The 21,348-nt window shown below is 44.5% G+C and overlaps 1 protein-coding gene across 3 annotated transcripts in view; it reads right to left on the reverse strand.

Annotated features, from left to right (window-relative positions):
• Nucleotides 1-21,348, reverse strand: part of LOC126101143 (afadin) — a 1,121,024-nt gene that overhangs the window by 171,989 nt on the left and 927,687 nt on the right. For all 3 annotated transcript variants that reach the window (XM_049911831.1, XM_049911830.1, XM_049911832.1), the window contains one exon: nt 94-252. In XM_049911831.1, coding sequence (XP_049767788.1) covers nt 94-252 — 159 coding nt within the window. The remainder of the gene's footprint in view (nt 1-93; nt 253-21,348) is intronic.

The following is a 21,348-nucleotide window of genomic DNA, read 5'->3' on the forward strand; positions in this document are numbered from 1 at the left end:
AGAAGCATCAGCCACTAAGTGTGCTGCAGCTTTCCATAAAAGTTACTTTGTCTAACTTGCTTTCCGAGGTCTCCTCGGCATGCCGGCACTGACCTGGGTTCAGCTCGAGGAAGAAGGGCAGGCGGTCGTAGCCCTCCTCGTAGCGGTAGTCGCTGAGCTCGCTGCCCTTGTTCCACTTCTGCAGCGGCTTCTTCTTGCGCTTGCGGGGGTGGTAGTCCGCAGGCCGCCGGCGCACGTGGAACATGATGGAGCCTGCAACACCACAAACAACGTCGTCACAATCAAAACAGTAGCCGCCACGCGTTAGTAGGAAACACCAGCTTCCTTAGCCGAGGGTACTAACAGACGCTTGTGCACTCACACACACACACACACACACACACACACACACACACACAAATATTTTTCTTGAGAATGCAGTATATGATACCCGCATTGTACCCAATGCTAGACGAGATGAATAGGAGCGCCCGGGTATACTGAACGGAGATACTTGGTGTGCTTTGGCGATTGTTAGCTTTTTACGTGCTGCTGAAATTGAACCAGTGGACCACACCCTGCGACGGGTGGAAGAGAGTGAAATACTGGGGCCAGTTTTGTCTGCTTAATGAACTACCTTTTATCAGAAAACTGCAGTGTATTATAATCTAATAAATGTTTGTAGCTCAATGCAACTTATGACATAGCTACAACCATGTCCTCGTATTTCAATTATAAGACAAGTTGCGGACCAATTTTTCACCTGCAACATGCTGTAACTTCGTATTATAATCTGTCTATAATTATGTCAAGCAATGTACGACATCGCCCGCCCGGTTAGCCGTGCGGTCTAACGCACGACTTTCCGGAGTGGGAAGGAGCGCCTGGCCCCCGGCACGAATCCGCCGAGTGGACTAGTGTCGAGGTCCGGTGAGCGGGCCAGTCCGTGGATGGTTTTTAGGCGGTTTTCCATCTGCCTTGGCGAATGCGGGCTGGTTCCCCTTATTCTGCCTCAGCTACACTATGTCGGCGATTGCTGCGCCAACAAGTTCTCCACGCGCGCGTACATCACCATTTCTCTACCACGCAAACATAGGGGTTACTCATCTGTGTGAGACGTTCCCTGGGGAGGGGGTCCACGGGAACCCGAACCGCACAATAACCCTGAAAGAGTGGTTCGGTGTGGGGCGGCGGAGGGATGAAGTGGACTACGGTGGGGTTGCGGACCACTGCGGCTGCAGCGGGGACGGAGCCTCTCCGACGTTTCTAGGCCCCCGGTTAACATACAATACAATACAATGTACGATATCACTGTGAATTAACATCTTATCTTTCAATAGGCATGTTCAGACGCTTAGTGCAATGCACCAATGCCTAAATCACCAACGAGTTTTAAACATGTGCATATGTGCATGGAACGAAACACAGAAGGGCGCTGCATAGCTCCGAACACACAGGCTGGAAACAGAATTGTTCGCTGGAGTCAGCTTAAAATTGCGGGAGTGAAGACTCGCATCATGGTGCATTGAAGCAACTCAGAAACAAAGTTTCCTTAGAAACTGACAAAAAAAAGATAAAATGACAAAGGAAAGGTTTGCATGCGGTATTGGTGCATGTCTACCGAAAAGAAACTGCTGCTGACGTGCCAATCTGTGTCGACCGCCAGTCACTGCAACAAAGTCAAGTGATTGTATATAAGATTGGGACTGTTAGATTAAGCAATGTGTGGCCAAAGAAGACTCGAACTTCGACTCTCTACCGTTCGCCGGTAATGCTCTTAAAAACTAAGCTACTTAGCTACGTCTCATACCTTGTCCTAAGCTTCGATTCTGCCAATAATATGTGGCTCCCGCCCCAAACTTCGAACCACATAAAACGCTCTCCTGCAAACCTTCGTGTATCAGAACTCCCGGGGAAAAAAAAAAAGACATCGGTAAGAACACAATAGCTCCATCTTACACAACGGCAGTAACAAAACTATGAAGGACGGTAGTGAGTCGTGTCAACATGCTTCAGTAGGTAGGAGCACTGATCGTAAAAAGCTAGGATTCCAAGTTGGACTCGTTCTACAACAGTTCCATAGTGACAGCGTCGTTGTTTGTCTGAGACTGATACCAAAGCAATTGTGGATTACCGAACGTAATACTGATGACAGCATTTACAAATTGGCTAAGTGCAAGACTTGATTTCAATTTGTGTCCGACGAGGGTCGATAAACTACAGAGCCGCAAGGCATATTTAGACGGTCAGCCACAGACGTGGTACTTCAGTGCCTTCACTGCTTCTAAAACAAATCTTCGCCGGCAACTGGCATGTGCTTTGTCGCCTAGAGAGTAGGCATCTCCTGCGACGAATTGATACGTCTTTGTGAGCAAGGAAAGCACTTTCTTTGCAACTTCTATATCCTCCGTTTTACGATACAATTCACCTAATTGTTTCGACGCATATCGTATGGTGCAAGTGAACTCGTCTGCTATTGTAATTATCATTCCAACGCGTACTAATACTGGTATCTGCTGTCTGGAGTACTAGTGGCGGAGTTGGACGGTTCTGAGGGGCAACGAGAGGCACCTGAAGGGCGAGACAGCCAGCGGAATCGAGTTTGGCGCCGGCTGCTCTCTGCGAGGGGGCCAGCGTGATTGCTAATTACGCGAGGGTCGTGCTCGGCACTCCAACTCCGCAGGCATCCGTCAGACACGGGCTACTTGCCGGAGCAGCCCGCAGCCCAGTTTAGAGAACAACCACAGCAGGCCAGGCAGCTCACGAAGCAACTCGCCTCCCCAGCCCTGCAGACACCTGTAGTCAACTTCTGGCATCACAACCCGGGGATGCAATAAAATGACAAAGTGTCTTCTGCATTCGTCCTAGTCACGTTCAGACGAACGCAGCCAGTACGGCATTCGTCAACTTACATTTACAAACGGAGAGACAGAACCTTTTTTTCCTGCAACAGCAGCTAATTCGAATCTGAAAATGACATGTCACAAGCGCAGACACATTTTTCTTTAAGTGATTACTGTAGCTGTCACTGAGCTGATTATTTATTCTAGTCACAACAGCAAGGTAATTCTGCGACGTACAAAAACTAATCCAAAGAAATCCAAATCCACTGTTTGTCTCGAAATATACACGCCAGTCCCATAAATTTCGAGACTGGATTAACAAAAAAGAAACGAAAGTTCAGACGGTATGTTTGATACTACGTCTCCCACATTTGAGTGCAACACACAGATCGTTCACACAACCACGTGGAACCGCCAGAAGAGTCGCTGTTCGCTTAAGCGTTGAACTACATGTGAATTTCTATGGTTTGTAGTTTTGTGGAGGTTCGTATAATACCAAGTCTCGCCACCCGTGGCAATTTTTTCCAGGAAAGAATTGTCACATTTCGCATTTCAATCAAGTCGCGGCAGGCATTCACACATCGTTGTTTTTGTTCGGGGCAAACTTTGCACAACTTTCCTCCTTTTCAAAGCATTCCGGACAATTTATTGAACACTTGATTTAGATTTGTTCCATTGCGATTTAAAACAACAACGCTGACACATTACAATCGCACGTCCACTATTTAACACTGCATGCTCGCAACCGACTGGCTGAATGCACATCTATTGTTTACACCCAGTTTACGCTGCCACCGAAGTTACTTCGCTGACGTCGCTTTATAAGCCAGGAATAAAATCATTCTCTAACTTTTTGGACGGACGGTGTATGACTTTTACCACGTAACGAACGGACACAGGTAAAATTACACGTATCCTAAAGATTTTCATATTCATAGTAAAACTATGTATTACCAGGGTTTCTGTGTTCTCAACAGGTTTCATGATGCTCCTTAGAGGCTGAAAACTCTAATGACCATCGGAGTCATCTCTCAACGGGGAATGGAGTAAATAATTTACTTTATCGACAAATTCACAACTTCAGGTACCGCACGGAGTAATAATACACTACTGGCCATTAAAATTGCTACACCACGAAGATGACGTGCTACAGACGCGAAATTTAACCGACAGGAAGAAGATGCTGTGATATGCAAATGATTAGCTTTTCAGAGCATGCACACAAGGCTGGCGCCGGTGGCGACACCTACAACGTGCTGACATGAGGAAAGTTTCCAACCGATTTCTCACACACAAACAGCAGTTGACCGGCATTGCCTGGTGAAACGTTGTTGTGATGCCTCGTGCAAGGAGGAGAAATGGGTACCATCACGTTTCCGACTTTGATAAAGGTCGGATTGTAGCCTATCGCGATTGCGGTTTATCGTATCGCGACATTGCTGCTCGCGTTAGTCGAGATCCATTGACTTTTACCAGAATATGGAATCGGTGGGTTCAGGAGGGTAATATGGAACGCCTAACGGATCTTGCAGCCACGTCTCGTTCCCTGACTCAACATATGGGGACGTTTGCAAGACAACAATCATCTGCACGAACTGTTCGACGACGTTTGCAGCAGCATGGATTATCAGCTCGGAGACCATGGCTGCGGTTACCCTTGACGCTGCATCACAGACAGGAGCGCCTGCGATGGTGTATTCAACGACGAACCTGGGTGCACGAATGGCAAAACGTCATTTTTTCGGATGAATCCAGGTTCTGCTTACAGCATCATGATGGTCGTATCCGTGTTTGGCGACATTGCGGTGAAGGCACATTGGAAGCGTGTATTCGCCATCGCCATACTGGCTTATCACCCGGCGTGGTGGTATGGGGTGCCATTGATGACACTTCGCATTGTTCGCATTGATGGCACTTTGAACAGTGGACGTTACATTTCAGATGTGTTACGACCCGTGGCTCTACCCTTCATTCGATCCCTGAGAAACTGTGCATTTCAGCAGGATAACGCACGACCGCATGTTGCAGGTCCTGCAACCTTTCTGGATACAGAAAATTTTCGATTGCTGCCCTGGCTAGCACATTCTCCAGATCTCTCACCAACTGAAAACGTCTTGTCAATGGTGGCCGAGCAACTGGCTCGTCACAATACGCCAGTCACTACCCTTGATGAACTGTGGTATCGTGTTGAAACTGCATGGGCAGCTGTACCTGTACACGCCATCCACGCTCTGTTTGACTCAATGCCCAGGCGTATCAAGGCCGTTATTATGGCCAGAGGTGGTTGTTCTGGGTACTGATTTCTCAGGGTCTATGCACCCAAATTGCGTGGTATGTAATCACATGTCAGCTGTAGTAGAATATATTTGTCCAATGAATACCCGTTTATCATCACTGGTGTAGCAATTTTAATGGCCAGTTGTGTATCAAGGCCACTATTACCACCACCACCATCATTATCAACAACAAGGACAAATCGTTTGTTATCCCCGTAAATGTATTCGTACAACCACCCATTTTTGTGTATTGGTACTTCAACCGTCCTAAGACCTGCCGCGCAGTCTAGGGCGCCTTGTCACGGTCCGTGCGGCTACCCCCGTCGGAGGTTTGAGTCTTCCCTCGGGCATGGGTGTGTGTGTGTGTGTGTTGTCCATACTGTAAGTTAGTTTAAGTTAGATTAAGTAGTGTGTAGGCTTAGGGACCGATGACCTCAGAAGTTTGGTGCCATGAGACATTACCACAAATTTCCAAAATTTCTTAAGATTACAGAATATATCCTGAGCTGCAACCTTATGAAATACAATCTTCTGAGACATAACCTGCACGGATTGGAAAAAAAATCTTTCTTGTTACGTCCGCAGCTCATGGTCTAGTGGTTAACGTCACGTGGAGTCCCGGGGTGGTCGGAGATTTTCTTCGCTCAGGCACTGGGTGTGTGTGGGTGTTGTCCTCATCATTTCGTCCCCTCTTCATTATAAAGGCGTGGAAGTCGCCGAAGTGACGTCAACTAGAAAGACTTGCATACGGCTGCCGAACAACCCGAGACGGGGTTGATTATTTCACATCATTCTTGTGAAACACAATTGTCTATTTATTCACATAAAGTGATTAGTGCTATCGAGAAGTGACCCCATATTTCTAGATTTCCAGAAGGCTTCAGACATCGTTCCTCAAAAGCAGCTTTTACTCACATTGCGTGCCCAAAAACGTATCGCATCAGCTGTGTGACTGGATTCGTGATTTCCAATGACAAGAGATGATATAAAAATTCCCATTCGAAGGCCGTGCAGTCCAGGATACGTGTACCAGTCAGCCGAAATCACCGTGAGAACTGAGGCAATCCTCGCACCGCCACTAGGTCTTGCTGCGTGAAGAAGTCCATAACTGCCTGCTGCACATCCTCGTCCGACGCAAATCGTCGACCCATGAAGGCCTCTTAATGAAGCGAAGGCGTCATAATCACACGGGGCAGATCAATTCTATCGGGCGGCTGCTCGGGTGTCTCCCACTTTACTTGACGCAACTTGAGCGTGACGACATTTGCGTCATGGAGACGTGCATTACGAGTATCATGAGGCAACAGCAACCATTGTCCCACGGAACTTGGCGCACTATTTCACAACGTTGGTTTTCGACAGATACGCTGCCCCTCACACAGCCTTTGTTCCCTGATGGATGTCTACAGGTATCCTCGACAGCCAGGAAAAGGATATCAGCACGATGGTCCTATACGGACGCATTTGGTAATAACGTCACCATAGTTCACATTTCCGCTTCTACCGCACGACGTCGGAAAGACACGAATGCCACACTAATCCCTTGCCTATGTCGGTGCTTATATACCAGCATCAGAGTCGCTCTACGTTGCATATATGCTGCAGAAACACCATCAAACGGAAACTTTTTGATCGACCTTACAGAAATGTAGCAGTTCGTAGTAATGGACGGAAAGTGGTCTAGTGAAACCTAAGTTACATCAGGTGTTTCCAATGAAGTGTTACTGGCCCTCTCCTGTTATTGATCTATATGAACGATTCAGGTGACAATCTGAGTAGCCCTCTGGTATAACTTAAACGAACAGGGTTCTTTCACAAAGGAACAATACTAATATTGATTATCATTATGATACATACGTAGTGAGAAACAATCAAGACATAATAAAGATTCACGACGAAATAATCATTTAAGACTTTTATCCATTGTGGATGTGGAACACTGCGACTGTGGTGTGAAAACCTTGAAAACCTTGAAATAATCATTTATTTACACGTATCGCAGTATAGTCATACCGGATTACACCTACTCTGAAAAATGTACACCGTATTTTCGACATAAGTGTTACCGAAACGATAAATAAATCTTAATTTCGTCATGTTTCCTACACACCTCGCCATCGATGTACCAAAATGATTATTATTATTATTGTTTCTTTCCGAAGAAACATGATTTGCTGTAGCTATAGTAGTGTTTAATACGACGAGATTCGAAGATAGTATGTGCGGACTTCTAGTCCGCCGCCTTAGCCGACTGCGCTTGAACACGGCCGCTCTAAGGCTGACGCTCTCGTACGGTATCCAATAGGCTCGTAAAAGTTGGAACTCGATTGATCCAAAACGTTTGACAGACACAGTGTACTACAGTAGAATTCGTTACTTCTACACAGGTACTACATTTGTGCCAAAGATGAGTAAAATTGGTGAGGCGTTGGATGCACGCTTCCCTTGTATGAAGCGAGGTGACAGGCGGTCCAGTATTGAAACTTTCGTACGTTCTTATCGATTAGTAGAAGATTAGTTGTGTTTAATATGGCATTAGTATAATACGGATTCAAATAGCATCGTGCATTTACGGGAAATGTGTGGCAGAAATTTGTTGACGCGGAAACGGGATAGGACTCGTGAAATTATTCCGTGATAGGCTTCAATATTGCCAGTAGGTTTGATGCCCAAGTACTTGTCCCATTAGGGTTCCGAAACACACAATAAAATACATGCTAGTGGGCGATTAGCGTAGGCAAGCTATTTACTTCACAAAAACAGCGATCACTTGGCGGGAAAGTCATTACTTTGGCGCCATTTCTACTTCGCTAATGCAGACATGGCGTGATGCACTTTTATGAATAAGATAAAAACAATCCTGATAAAAACGAATACAAGTCTGAAGCAAAAAGATGATATATCTGATTCTGGCACACATCGTTTACTTTCCACGAACAGTCGTTACAAGCTTGACTATCAGAATACAACCTTCAGTTTTCTTTCGGATATGGAGTCCTTATCACACCATGTAGAGCGACGAATAGGGAGTATCGTTACATAAATGTGTGGGTATCGACTTTGCACCACAGCAGTGAGATTTAGTCACGGTCCGACAAACAATGCTGATATGTATCCAAATTTCCGTTCATCGTACATTCCGTTGCACGGTGGAAATTACCTTCCAGTAAGACTGTGTTTCGTTTCGGCTCTTTAGCTTCTGCGAAATAAAGACGAATGCCAAATTGTTTAAGTGCTCAGAGTTGTCTCTTGCACACTAAGAGAAACCCACTGAATAAACAAGACAATGCAACAGTGAAAAACAAGCGTAAATTCTGATCCAACGAGGTAGTGGAATAGTTATAAAGGAATGGGCTCGTTTTCAATAAGAGCAGTGGGACAGATGCTCAAAACAATAGTGCTGTACCGTTGACCTCAGTCTGTTGTTGAACTCTGTACAGCTCCTATGCTAGTGTATTATAAGCAAGTTAAATGTCGAATATATTCTCTGAATAAATGTACAGGTGACCCGCAGTAAACAATCTTTTGAAAGGCAGCTTACTGTCCAAGAGATGTGCAAAGCAGTACATAACACTGCGTAGGTCGTAAAGTGTTCCTTGATTTTCGAATGGATTCGCACTGTGACGTAGTGAACAAAAATAGGTCGCTCTCAGCAGAACTCGTCAGATGAAAATATTGCGTCGTTCTTACACAATGTTGCGGCACTGTTATTGTTACCGTACTCACTGCGTGGCAAACAGGAGAACACACAGAAAACACAGATGGATGTCAACGTAACTTCGTATACATTCCCATCATCGGTGGATATGGAAATGATTAGAATTGCAGTTCTCCGTCACAAAAAGCACGGACAGTGCATAAGTTTTGTTCGGGTTTAGGCCTGGTAGGGCATATAAGGGCCGTGAACACCGTCATATATTGAGTGAAGGACAAAAAGATGCCGTGTATTAGTTTGATATAGCACTGTCACCACCTGACGGAGTTTCATAGGGGCTACATTATCGGTCTAGATTTGGCCGGCTGGTCCAGTCGTGCCATATCCATATCTGTCGGATATTCGGATGTGACAGTGACGCGATGTTGGACTAGATGGGAAAGTCAAGACAGGCATGCCCGTCGCAAAGGTTCCGGTACCATGCCTAACCACCAAAAGGGAGGATTGCCGTTTTTGTGCATACAGCACATCCTAACCCCTAACTGCGCCTGCCTTCTGATAAGCAATACACTCCTTGCATCATTCTGTGTCATTCCACACCGATGGTCGGAGACTAGCAGTCCCCGGACTAGGAAAATACCATCCCATGCGTAGCCTGCCGTCAACATCACAACACGATCGACTGCTTTTAGAGTGGTGCCGTGACCGACAAACATGAGCAGCTGATGAGTGGCGACGAACTGTGTTCAGCGATGAATCATGGTTCGGCACTACCCCGAATGACCAATGTCCGCCAGTATGGCGCTCACCTGGGGAGAGGTCCCTTTCTTTCAATATTTTGGAGAGCCACATCGGTGTTACTCCTGTCACGATGTGAGAAGTAATAGGGTACGAGTTCTGGTTGCGGCTGCGAGTGATTTAGGGACCTCTGATGGCACAACGGTACGTCAGGCACATTTTGCGTCACGTGTTGCCTTTCATGCGACAGTTTTATGGTGACATTTTTCAACAGGATAACGCTCGTCCATACATTTAACGTGATTTTACAAATGATTTAGGGACATCTGATGGCACAACGGTACGTCGGTGACATGTTTCAACAGGATAACGCTCGTCTATATATACAAAATGTCTCCATGAATCGTCCGCGAGATGCCGAAGTACTTCCGTAGTTAAGAAGATCCTCAGATCTGTCCACGATAGCATATGTGTGGGATCCCCCTGACGTCAACACCGTTCAATTGTTAGCAGTATCCAGGTTGTCAAGGACTAGTTACGAAAGTTGCGAGCTAACTTGCCTCAGGACAGGATACAACGCCTTTATGACACCTTTCCCAACAGTATCAGTGCATTCGTCCAGACCAAAGGGGGTGCAACGTCTCACTGATAAGTGAGCTCATACTGCCACGTTACTTGTAAATATCACTCGGTTTTGTCGTCATTGAAATACCATAACGTACCCTCTTAATCTCACACGTTTCATTTCGTTTCATCCTCTCTTTCTGGGCACATCACTTTTTTGTGAGGCGGTGTGTATCAGTTACCTGAAGGACAAAATCAAAAGCTCTGAGAATACATATGGACCATGCCATTTATGCAAGGAAATAGCTGCGACTGAAAATTCAACTAAATCGAGAAAGACCTGGAGGGGTTAACACTTCGGGGAGAGACCCATAAGTGTTGGATTACGCCCTTGAAGGTCAGCGTAACAGTAAAATATATAACGTGTACCCGTCCACAGAGATTTAACATGGAAATGACTGAGTGAAACTAGTTGTATGACACACGGCTGCCGACATGGATTCATTGGAAGGATTCGAAGGAAGAACTAATCACACAGAAAGGAAGGAAGCAGAATTAGGATTTAACCTCCCATAGACGATGAGGTCATTAGAGGTGGAACACGTTTCGGACTGCAGCATGGGACAGCGTCCTTTTGCAGAAACCGTCCTGACAATTGCTTTAAGCGACTTAGTTAAACCACGGAAAATCTGAACGCGTATAGCCGGGCTGGAATCTGAACCGCCGTCCTCCCGAATGCGAATCCAGTATCTTACTACTGGCCCACCTCGCTTACGGAGCTGCTCAATCAATTCCAGAGGCAGATGTTACAAAAGAGGCATGGCGCATCACTGAAAGGTTCACTGTCATAATTGCGAATGTATACCTTCCAAAAACGAGTCAAATAACACCTTTCCCTACCAAACGGCCGACGAAAGCACAATGACAGCAAAATATTGGATACCAGTGCTTATACAGAGGGTTGCCGGCAGCTGCTCTTCATAATCATCATTTGCGAAACCAACTGCAGAAGAGAAAAAGAGGGGGATGGGGTAGGGGGGAAGGGTAGAAAAAAATGGTTCAAATGGCTCTGAGCACTATGGGACTTAACTTCTAAGGTCATCAGTCGCCTAGAACTTAGAACTACTTAAACCTAACTAACCTGAGGACATCACAAACATCCATGCCCGAGGCAGGATTCGAACCTGCGACCGTAGGGGGGTGGGGGGGGGGGGGAGGAGGGAAGGGTAGAGAACCGTGTTGTATCCTCAGTGACGCACTGTAAAGTGGCTTGTGGTGTGTAATTGCGATGTATGTAAGTATGCAGCAGGTGTTGCTGTATAACGTGACAGCGTCGCAGGGACGGCTTTCCAAAGCCCTTCAAGCTGGTGTTGTGCTTCTTTTCTCGTGTCGATGACACCTGTAGCTCCCGGATATGGCAGAATCATTGCAGACCCTGGTTGTTCCTTCATGCAGCAGGTGTAGGTGTTCGTGTATGCGTGACGAGCTGTTGTCAATTAGCTGAAAGCCCGCCGTCCCGCGAGGTTCCTAATGGCACATCAGCACTGTTTCGCACGCACCACGCCACGCCCAGGCTGGCCAGGATGATGTGCAAAAAAAAAAAAAAATTGCCGCACTCGGTTGGTATACCCACACCGCTAAAGCTGATGTGACGACTGAAACTCTCCTACGGAGACTGGGTATGAGGAATAAACGTTGAACAGAACGATACGTAGTAGCCCGCCGTGGCTCTGTAATACACAAATCGGGCAATTTTGAAGGGAGTGAGGGAGGGGGAGAAGGAATTTTGAGCTGAGACTGTATAGAAAGTGGTACAGAAATTGTCCTAAGTAATTTACTGATTTACGCAGCTCAGGAATAGGACTAAAATTCAGGCTAAAAGTGAGGTGGGAGCGGCGGCTGTCTTCTTCTGTCCTTGCAAACAAGAAGGGAAAAGGGATACAATTTAAGCCCTGTCTAACGTCTAAATTAGAGGCGTAGCACTTTGTAACACCGAAAATGACGATAAAATACCTTCTGCACCATCCAAAATTTTTCGCCGTTTAATATCCGTTGACAACTTGAAATATACTGCTATTTTTATGTCTGTGAGCTTTATTACAGAAACATTATTTAATATGGGAGGAATGTAATAGTGTATTTATTTCTGAAGATATATAAATAACTGTAATTATAATGTAAATATTTTAAATTGCTGGGTAATCGCCAAGGGAACTTTATTTCTAATGTATCTACAGCAAAGACAAAATAGCAGCAGTAACTGTGCCGTTGTTTATCTTTGCGTGTTTGTTGGACTCTCCCGCAGACGCGGTGTGCAGTTATGATCGCGCCAATGTAGGCGCATCTACTTTATTAACCACCGAGTATTGAGAGTACGATCCGAGTGGGCAGGTGGAGGAAGTTGCAATTCCAACTATTGCGTCCCTTCATTATCCGTTGCTCTGGAAACGACACGTGATTTTCAACCAGCAGCAGCAATTCGGCATTGTCGTCGGCTACATTCTTCTTCGTCCCCACAGATACAACATCGTACGACTGATAACTGGCAGAGTATAACTAACGTTGTACAGGTAGTACCCAGTGGCATTTCTTTCACAAACTTTGATGGCTAACTTACTTGAATAATAAACTGCAATAGTTAAAACTTATGGAGCACGTGTGTTGTCATTGTCCTCAGACATTATTACCAAGCATGATTCCTTTTCTTCCCACGCAATCACCGTGTGTCGTAAAAATATGAAAAGTGATTGACTATTTACTGCCAGTTTTGTTTGTACGCTAATGATCAGTTCCAGTCTAAATTTTGCTGCCTCACTAACTTTTCATTCTTCTATTGCATAACTAAGGATTAACTAATTTGCAGTTTTGAATATTAACTTCGAGGTAGTAATCTACCGTAAATTTTCACTGTCAAAGCTAATTACTAAAGATACAGCACAAATTAGGAGGGCGCAATTACATTTATTCTGTATTTAATTTATCGAGTGACTTCCGCTGGCTTGGTACTATTTTGTTGTTCTTATGTTAAAAGTAAATCACTTGCTCATTTTCTTAAAGTAAATTCAATTCAGTCTTTCAATAATTAAAAGTAAATTGCCTGTCTTTTCTCCAAATTTTCATTACGTTACGCTGAGGTTACTGAACGTAAATTCTATATGTAACCATGTTTGAGTTACAGCCAGTCATTTATTTAACCAGTAACAACATTTAACGTTGCTTTTAAAATGTAGTATTTCAGAATAAGTAATTGCAAACTCAGTGATTTCTGGTTCATTAATTTTCTCGTAAACTGTTGTGCTGTGGAAGAGTTTGAGAACCTTCTGTTGCCACGATATTACGTGGTCCCTTCTCCCATGTGGTTCATGAAATTTTGCACTATATTCCACCCATTTCAAACGTATCATCGTTTAGAATAGATTCTTCCTTCAGAAGGGTCTGTTGTACACTTTTTTCCTACTAACTCTTATTATTTTCCATCGGTGACGATAGCCTTACTCACTGCAAAATTTCTTTAGGGATACACGATCACAGTCATTTATGTCGAAGTGAAATAGAGCGGTTAGGAAGGGGGAGGTTAATCTTGTTCAGTTGGACAAAGATCAGTAAAGTAGTGACCTTTGTAAGGAATCCTTCAGACATTCGAATGCTTAACGGCGTTGACACCCATTTACACAGGAGGTGGACTCTACAGAGGAAACGCTTGTAGTCAATCGGGAAGCAGATAAAACTACCGGACTTCTCAGGATGTGAACCTGGGATCAGGTACTCCATAGGCAGATAAAGAACCTGCTTAGCTCGCAAGATCTTGTATTCATCTTTACTAGGTGTAGGTGGCCCAGCTGGACTTCAGATAATGATATTTTCACCTGCTATTCCTATGCGTTCACAGTCTCCGTTGTTGTTTCTGGCCTGAATAGTAGTAAATGTGTAGTTACTTTTGACATATGATTGCGTATATTCACATGCCTCGCTATAAACTGACTCGCTAAAGAATGCACGGTGTTACTGTTTACGATGGTATAACAGCGTCTGACGTTAATTCGAGATTCAAGTAACTGGAATTATTGGAGACGGAGGTGTACGTAATCTCCTCGTTCCCAAGGCGTTTCAAAAAGTGACTGGTTGCAGTTATCCGTACCTGTACTCAATACACAGTCAAGGATTACAGAATGTACGTAGTGGTTAAGTTTTACGTCCTGCTGACGTAATTAAGAGCAAGGCATAACCTCGGACCTGGCTACGAAGGGGCAGGAAATTGGCCGTGTCCAATCTGAAGGAACCATCTCGGCATTCGCTGTAAGTGGTTTAGGAAAACCGTGCAAAACCTAAATAGAAATGGAGGGACTAGGATTTGAACGTCGCACTTCCGACATAAATTCAATGGTCTGCGTCCCTCGGACGTGACAGGAAGTGGAAGTGAAAACACGCTGTCACGACAGTCTCATATTTTACTTATTTCGCTTATTCAGGAACAAGTTTTGCAGTAAATATTAACAGTTTAGCATAACTGCATCCGCTTTTGGAAGAGCTCACGACAGTCGCTATAAGTCAGAATGTTCCATTAAAAATTATGACAGTCACAACACGTAGGTACTGATCACGCTGTGGTAAAAGGCTACACATAATCTTTTATTATTTATGAAATATTTAGGACGTCCGCAAAGCTGGAGAAACACAATACAGACACTCGGAGATAATGAAAATTTACTTCGAATGGGACTATAGTTCATAATCTTCGTCTGATGATGCCAGCGCGGATGTCCGGCGTAATCACCCGTGACAATGCCGCCCCTGGTCTCTTGGGTTGAGGGGTAGCGAAATCCCGGGCCAGAGTTTCATCTTCTGCCCCGCTTGTCGAGACATAATTGCGAGATATTGCTTGTTCCTCGCGGAAAGCGCCTTACAGAGATTGGGTTCGCTTGCAAGGGCCACGACTACTCACCTGCTGCAGTAATTTACCGGTACCCAACTGGAAGCATCGACCCGACACTCAACTGCCCCTGCAGGCCTCGCCCACTCCCGCTCACAACGTCCAAATCTCCCATACGTGAACAACTGCGAATGATGAATTGTTGAACAAGACATTGTAACCTGGTCACGAAACTCTCACGCACATCCCAAAAATAAATTAGTAATAGTTCTAATCATCTGGTTTCGGTCTAGGTTTTCGTAAGGCTGTAAGGTACTTTGCAGAACCACCGATTGTGAATCCCTCTGTGCCACCACCAAGTCACCTGTTCTCGGATGAAAAAACTGAGACTGTACAATCGGTGGGTTCTCACGTACTTCGTTCTGTCAATTGCGAGTAAATAACAACGGAGTGGATACTCGTAGTTTTGCCAAGGCGATGGGGCGGAATCAAAGGTTTACATTTTTTTCAGTAGAAGGCCAGACAAAAAGATAAGTCCAAAATTTTAAGACACCGAAGTTGATATTTGTGAAGTCTTTCTATGAGTTGGAAGTTTTAACAAATACTGTACCTTTAGTGAAGTTATTCCTAACAACATACGCATCAGTATCATAGTCAGCACCAGCACACTGTATTACAAAAATGCATAATGAATTTAATTAGATAAAAGAAAAAAATCAGACATAAATTTTAAATCAAATAAGTTGTTAAACAGGGAACTCTATTTGCAGCATGATCATTTATGTAAAATTAATTTCGCCTGAAGTTTGATTTAGTGGTGAAACGTTCTAAGGAGCACATTTTATGACTAAGAAATGACAAACTTAAATCGTTACTTGAAATAATGAACAGGGGTAGTGCTACGGTGAGTGAGGAATACGCTATGAAGTTTGAACAAAAAGATTAATAAATACAGTAAACTGAATGCAGAATAAGGACTTAAACTGCCGTTCACTAACGTTATGAGAAGCATTGAAGTTCGACTACAAAGGTGACCAGTTCAGCACAAGGTTCCGAAAGGGATCCAATAGGAAATGAGCAAAGGCATTCCCAGTACTATGGCTAAGGAGGTAAAAGAAACTGCGAGAGCAGAAACAAACGTGAGGAATAGCATGCAGTCTGGAGAAATTTTACTGACAAAATGCCAGGCGTTATCAGTAAAAACTGACAAGGATAGTGTCTCAGCGCGGGTGCGTTTTAGCAGGACGTTGTACATTTTCGGGGACAAAAAATAAACAAAATCCGACGTAAATGACATCGCAAAAGGATGACTTCTTATTTAGTGACAAACAGAAAATACTGCGGTGATGCAGAGACAGGCCTCAATACTACAGACTTTCCCGAAACTAACAAGCCAGGAATCCTTATTAGGACAATACTTACTTTTGTAAGCAGTCCATCGACTTACGAAAAACGCTTACTTTTTATCACAAAAACTGCACTTATTCAGAAATATTTAAAATACGAAATTTGGATAATTAATAAAAGCACAAGATAGTGCAGCTGAGATGTACGTTTTAGTAACCCCAAGAGGCGTTCGCAGATTGTAAACTGTATAGCGTTTCAGAGTCAGTGTCAGTGCCATAATCAGAAAACATGCGTTGGCGGCAGACTTTAGTTATACACATAGTCACCTGCAACAAAGTCAGCATGGTGAAGGTAGTCTGTGGTGGCCTCGTGTGTGTGTCGGCATTTGCCTGGAGCGCTTTAGGGAAATCACGGAACACCAAATCCGGATGGCCGGACGCGGATTTGAACCATCGTCTTCCCGAATGCGAGTCCAGTGTGCTAACCACTGTGCCACCTCGCTCTGTACGAGTCAGATACCACAGAGGACACGTTATCTATCTACGAGGCATGTGCGAAATTTTCTAATAGAATCGTAACTGTTGATTTGGATTGTTGACTAGCGTCCGCTGCTCACTGCCCAACAGTACCTACAGATGTTTGGATGGAAAGAAACAAAACTGTATTTTGCTTAAAGCGAGCATGAGCTACATAAATGGTAAATGATTTTACACTACTACGACTGAGCCCTTCTTATTTCCTTAGCATGTTCATGTGCGTGCTACTGTTACTCCCGTGTTTGATTTCAAAAACCGCTCAGTCAAACTTTCCAGTGAAATGTTTTCCCCTCCTTGTGTTACTTGTCCCTGACTGTTCAAGGAAAGCAGTTTAACAATGAAGTGAATAATGCGTATTGTCTGTTGAAGCTGGCTAACACTTTTAAGTTTCTTTATGAGCAACATCTCTCCTAGTTAATAGACGATGTGTCCAATATGATAAAATCTTAGATTGAGATGTAAACATTGTTAACATAGTAATTATAATTTGTCCAGTCGCTGTCCATATACATGGACGCATCATTTGTTGCAGGCTGAGTCTTCATCCTCGTAACTGGAACATCTTCGTCTAGGATAATGTACCGTGGAACTAGTCGCAGGCGTGCACCCAAGCGCGCAGACATGGAACGATAAATTTTTGACACGCCACTTCGGAACGAATCTCCGTGAGCACATTAATAATGAAGACTCGATGCAATGCCCAGCCAATTTCGAACGCCCCAACAGCAAAGTGGTGGCCCGGCCTCGATCGCTGGGCAGAAGAAGGAACTGGAGGAAAACAACCGGGAATTGGTGAAGTAAAGAGGCTGCGCTAATGTCAAGGACGGGAGACTGTCTCCCCTCCCCCAACCGCTGAATAAATGAGGAGCAAACTGCACGTGTTGTGGCGAGCACGTGGCCCCGGCATCACGTGGGGGCCGCGCCGCCGCCCCTAGCCTTCTTTCAGGCCCTATTTCGGGCACCGTCCCGTCGTCAGGCCCGTGGGGCGGAAAAGATGCGCCGCCGATCCATAATTCAACCGGCGAACGGCCATTTCCCGCGGGCGGCAGCTGTGCTACCCTCCAGAATGTAATGGCACAATTTCAGACACACTACTGGTATCATACAGATATGATTTTATGTACATAAATTGAATCGGCGAGCGAAAATTTGTACTAAGGCCCGGACTTAAACATAGGCCTCCAGCTCATTTGGCAAATGCGTTACAAACCAAAGTCTCCGAAATTGTGCCATTTCATTTGTGTAAGTACCTGCCCTGGGTTTCAGGCTCGATCCCCCATTTACGTTTGATTCTAAGGTGATATGGAACATGGAGAGCCTCGGCAATTATGTTCTTGGTGTAACGGGGAATTTAAAGTAGACTGGGGCGGCAGCGAGGTTTTGGATTGTCGAGGATGGAAGCGTGACAAGGTAATCCGTGCAGTTGTGTGAACCGCTGTGCCAAGGTGATTTAGTGCCTACCGCACCTGCCTAGTAAGCAGGGGCCCCGGATTCGATTCCCGGCCTTGGTACAAATTGCTACTCGCTGCTTCAGTCTATATACATATAACCTCCAGAATGTCTTACAGTTACCAAAAACTCGTCAGGGACGCGGTAACAATGAAGCGACATAGGATAATATTCCCAAATGTGCATCACAAAGAGTGAGGATTACTATAAATGGGTTTCAGGAACCAATCCTCCGCGTTTTACGTCTACTAATGCAGGCTTCCACGGCCGTTATTTACATGCTTGTCGATGTGATTTATCAGCTTTAGTCCTTGGTCTAAGGTCTGTTTCAGTGACTCAGATTTCGCCTCCAAATGCTGAAGAAATGCTGTCGCCAGCTGAATAAATGCTGTTACCACATGCTATGAAGACTAGGATAGTAGTTCTAAACTTAAAATCGCCTCAGAAAGCCGAAATATTTATGTATATGAGTGATACCGTTAACACGTTGAGGAAAGAGCGGATTTTACTGAGTTTTCCGTTGAGCCCGTTGAGGCGGCAGGCCTTCGTGCCGGTGACTACTTGACGAGTGTTGAGCTGAAGACTATAAACGAGTGCGTATAAGGGCGCTTGCCGTCCAGCAACACAACCGACGGTCACGCAGTACTCGCCACATAACATACAGGCGTTATCCTGGGGAAAATTCACACGGGAACTGCCCTCGAGCTGGGTTAGTACACAAAATGTAAGTACGCCATTTGACGGTTGTCCAGTTTGAGTATAAACGGGTATGGTATGGTAAGAAGGTAATGGTTCAATTGTGTGTGAATTCCTAAGGGACCAAACTTCTGAGGTTATCGGTCCCTAGACTTAGACACTAGTTAAACTAACTTATGCTAAGAACACCACACACACACACCCATGCCCGAGGGAGGACTCGAACCTACGGCGGGAGGGGCCGCGCTATCCGTGACACCGTGACATGTCGCCTCAAACCTCGAGGCCAATAAGGTAACCTCCAAGGGACGACCAGTAAGAAAAAACCACAGCTGCGTAAGGAGGAACTAGTTTCACAGGAATTATTTTCAAAAAGCTTTGTTGCGCATAGTGGCAAGTACGTCGCGAGGAGAAGGCAGTGATTCATCGAGTGCGTTATTTGGAGCACATAATCGTCTCCATGTAATGCGACTATCATCTTCCGAAAGTGAAAATTCGTCTGATGGTTCAATAAGTGGTCAAATTATATGGTTCCAAACTCGAGGCAACCAGCCTAATATTGCGTATTTTACAAGCGCTCATGGTGTCAAAGAAATGAAAATGTGCTAAAGCGTAACAAAGTAGAGGATTTTATGGACTTTTTGTCACTGTTGAAATACTGGAGCACATTAATGAACAAACAAATAGTTATGCTACACAAACGACAATGGTTACCAAAGGTTGGAATCAATGGGTGCCAACAAACAAGGTAGAAATAAAGCTGTTGTTTGGAATGATTTTTTTGGATAGGGTTGTCAGACTTCCATCTGTCCAAGGATCACTGTTTAGTCAAAGAGAACCGCGAAAGGTAATGAGTAGAGATAATTTCGCAATTCTGTTGAGAATGTTGCATTTCACAAACAATACGAAAGTTGAAGCTTTAGATTAGAGGTGTTCAAACTCGCGGCCCGCGTGCCGCATGCGGCCCAAAGCATCTATCACACGATAGGAAAAAAATTACGTAAAATTCCGTTTATGTGAAGTTACAATAAACTGAATATCTTCAATTTGAAACTTCTGCCCTTCTGCCACACGATGCTACTGGCTCATTGTTCCATTTCGTTCTCTCTCTCTCTCTCTCTCTCTCTCTCTCTCTCTCTCTCTCTCCCTCCCTCTCTCTCTCTCTTTCTCTCTCAAAAATGGTTCTGAGCATTATGGGACTTAACATCTGTGGTCATCAGTTCCTTAGAACTTAGAACTACTTAAACCTAACTAACGTTAAGGACATCACACACATCCATGCCCGAGGCAGGATTCGAACCTGCGACCGTAGCAGTCGTGCGGTTCCAAAGTGAGCGCCTGAACCGCTAGACCACCGCGGCCGGCTTTCTCTCTCTTTCGCTCAACAGTTATTGTTAAGTAGTTCAGTATATGTAAGTATGTGCGGCGTCTTCTTCTACTTTGGCTCATGTAAGCTAAAACGCTGGACACTCCTGTTTTAGTTCGTCTGTCAAAAGTTCAATTCTTCACCGATGAACTGAACAAAAATTTTAAAAAATGTGATGCTGCCGAAATACTTCGTATCGACGAGTCAGCAATGCCATTGCGATGACAAATTATATTCAGGCAATATTTGAAACAAAAGAGAAACAAGTATGGTATCAGAATGTTTAAACTGTGCTGTGGTAATGAATACCGCTACAGTTTTCGAATTTACACTGGCAAAGTACTTCATAAAGAAAATATCACACCAACAAGAGTAGTAATGAATTTGTGTCAATATGTATTCAATAAAGGCCATACTTTATGTACTGATAATTGGTATACCAGCGAAGATTTGGCAAATAAGCTCATAACAAAGAATACGCATTTGGTTGTTGCCCTTCGACTAATCCCAAAGAAATTCCAACGACCAAATTGAAACGTGCGGAAGTGATTGATTGCTAAAGAGAATATTCACGGAATTCCGAAATGGAAAGACGAAACTGACATTTTCGTTCTTTCCACCAAACGTTCGAAGGAAACTGGAAAACCCAACAACCAAATGAGGAGTTTCTCGAAAACCAAACAATGTTATTCACCTTTCTCTTCGCATGAGTGCCTATAGCAGTCTATTGAGAAAGAGGTAAAATTGCATATAAAGTCAGTATTCGATCTTTTTCTGAACACCGCTCTTGTGAATGAGTTGTACGTATCAGAAGATGTGACGGGACGGAAAACGTAAATCGCAATATTTCGGAAACGCTTGGCAAATGTGCTCCGAACGGCATTCAAATGAAAAAGAAACTGCAGACAACGTCCCGTACAAGAAACCGGATAGACCCGAGCTGGAGAAAATGGAAGGAAAGGTGCATGAAATGCGTAAGTATTTCACTGAATGTTACAAGACGGACACAAAAACGTTCGGGTACAATGG

This window comes from Schistocerca cancellata, chromosome 9 (assembly GCF_023864275.1).
Source record: "Schistocerca cancellata isolate TAMUIC-IGC-003103 chromosome 9, iqSchCanc2.1, whole genome shotgun sequence".
Taxonomy (NCBI): Eukaryota; Metazoa; Arthropoda; class Insecta; order Orthoptera; family Acrididae; genus Schistocerca; species Schistocerca cancellata.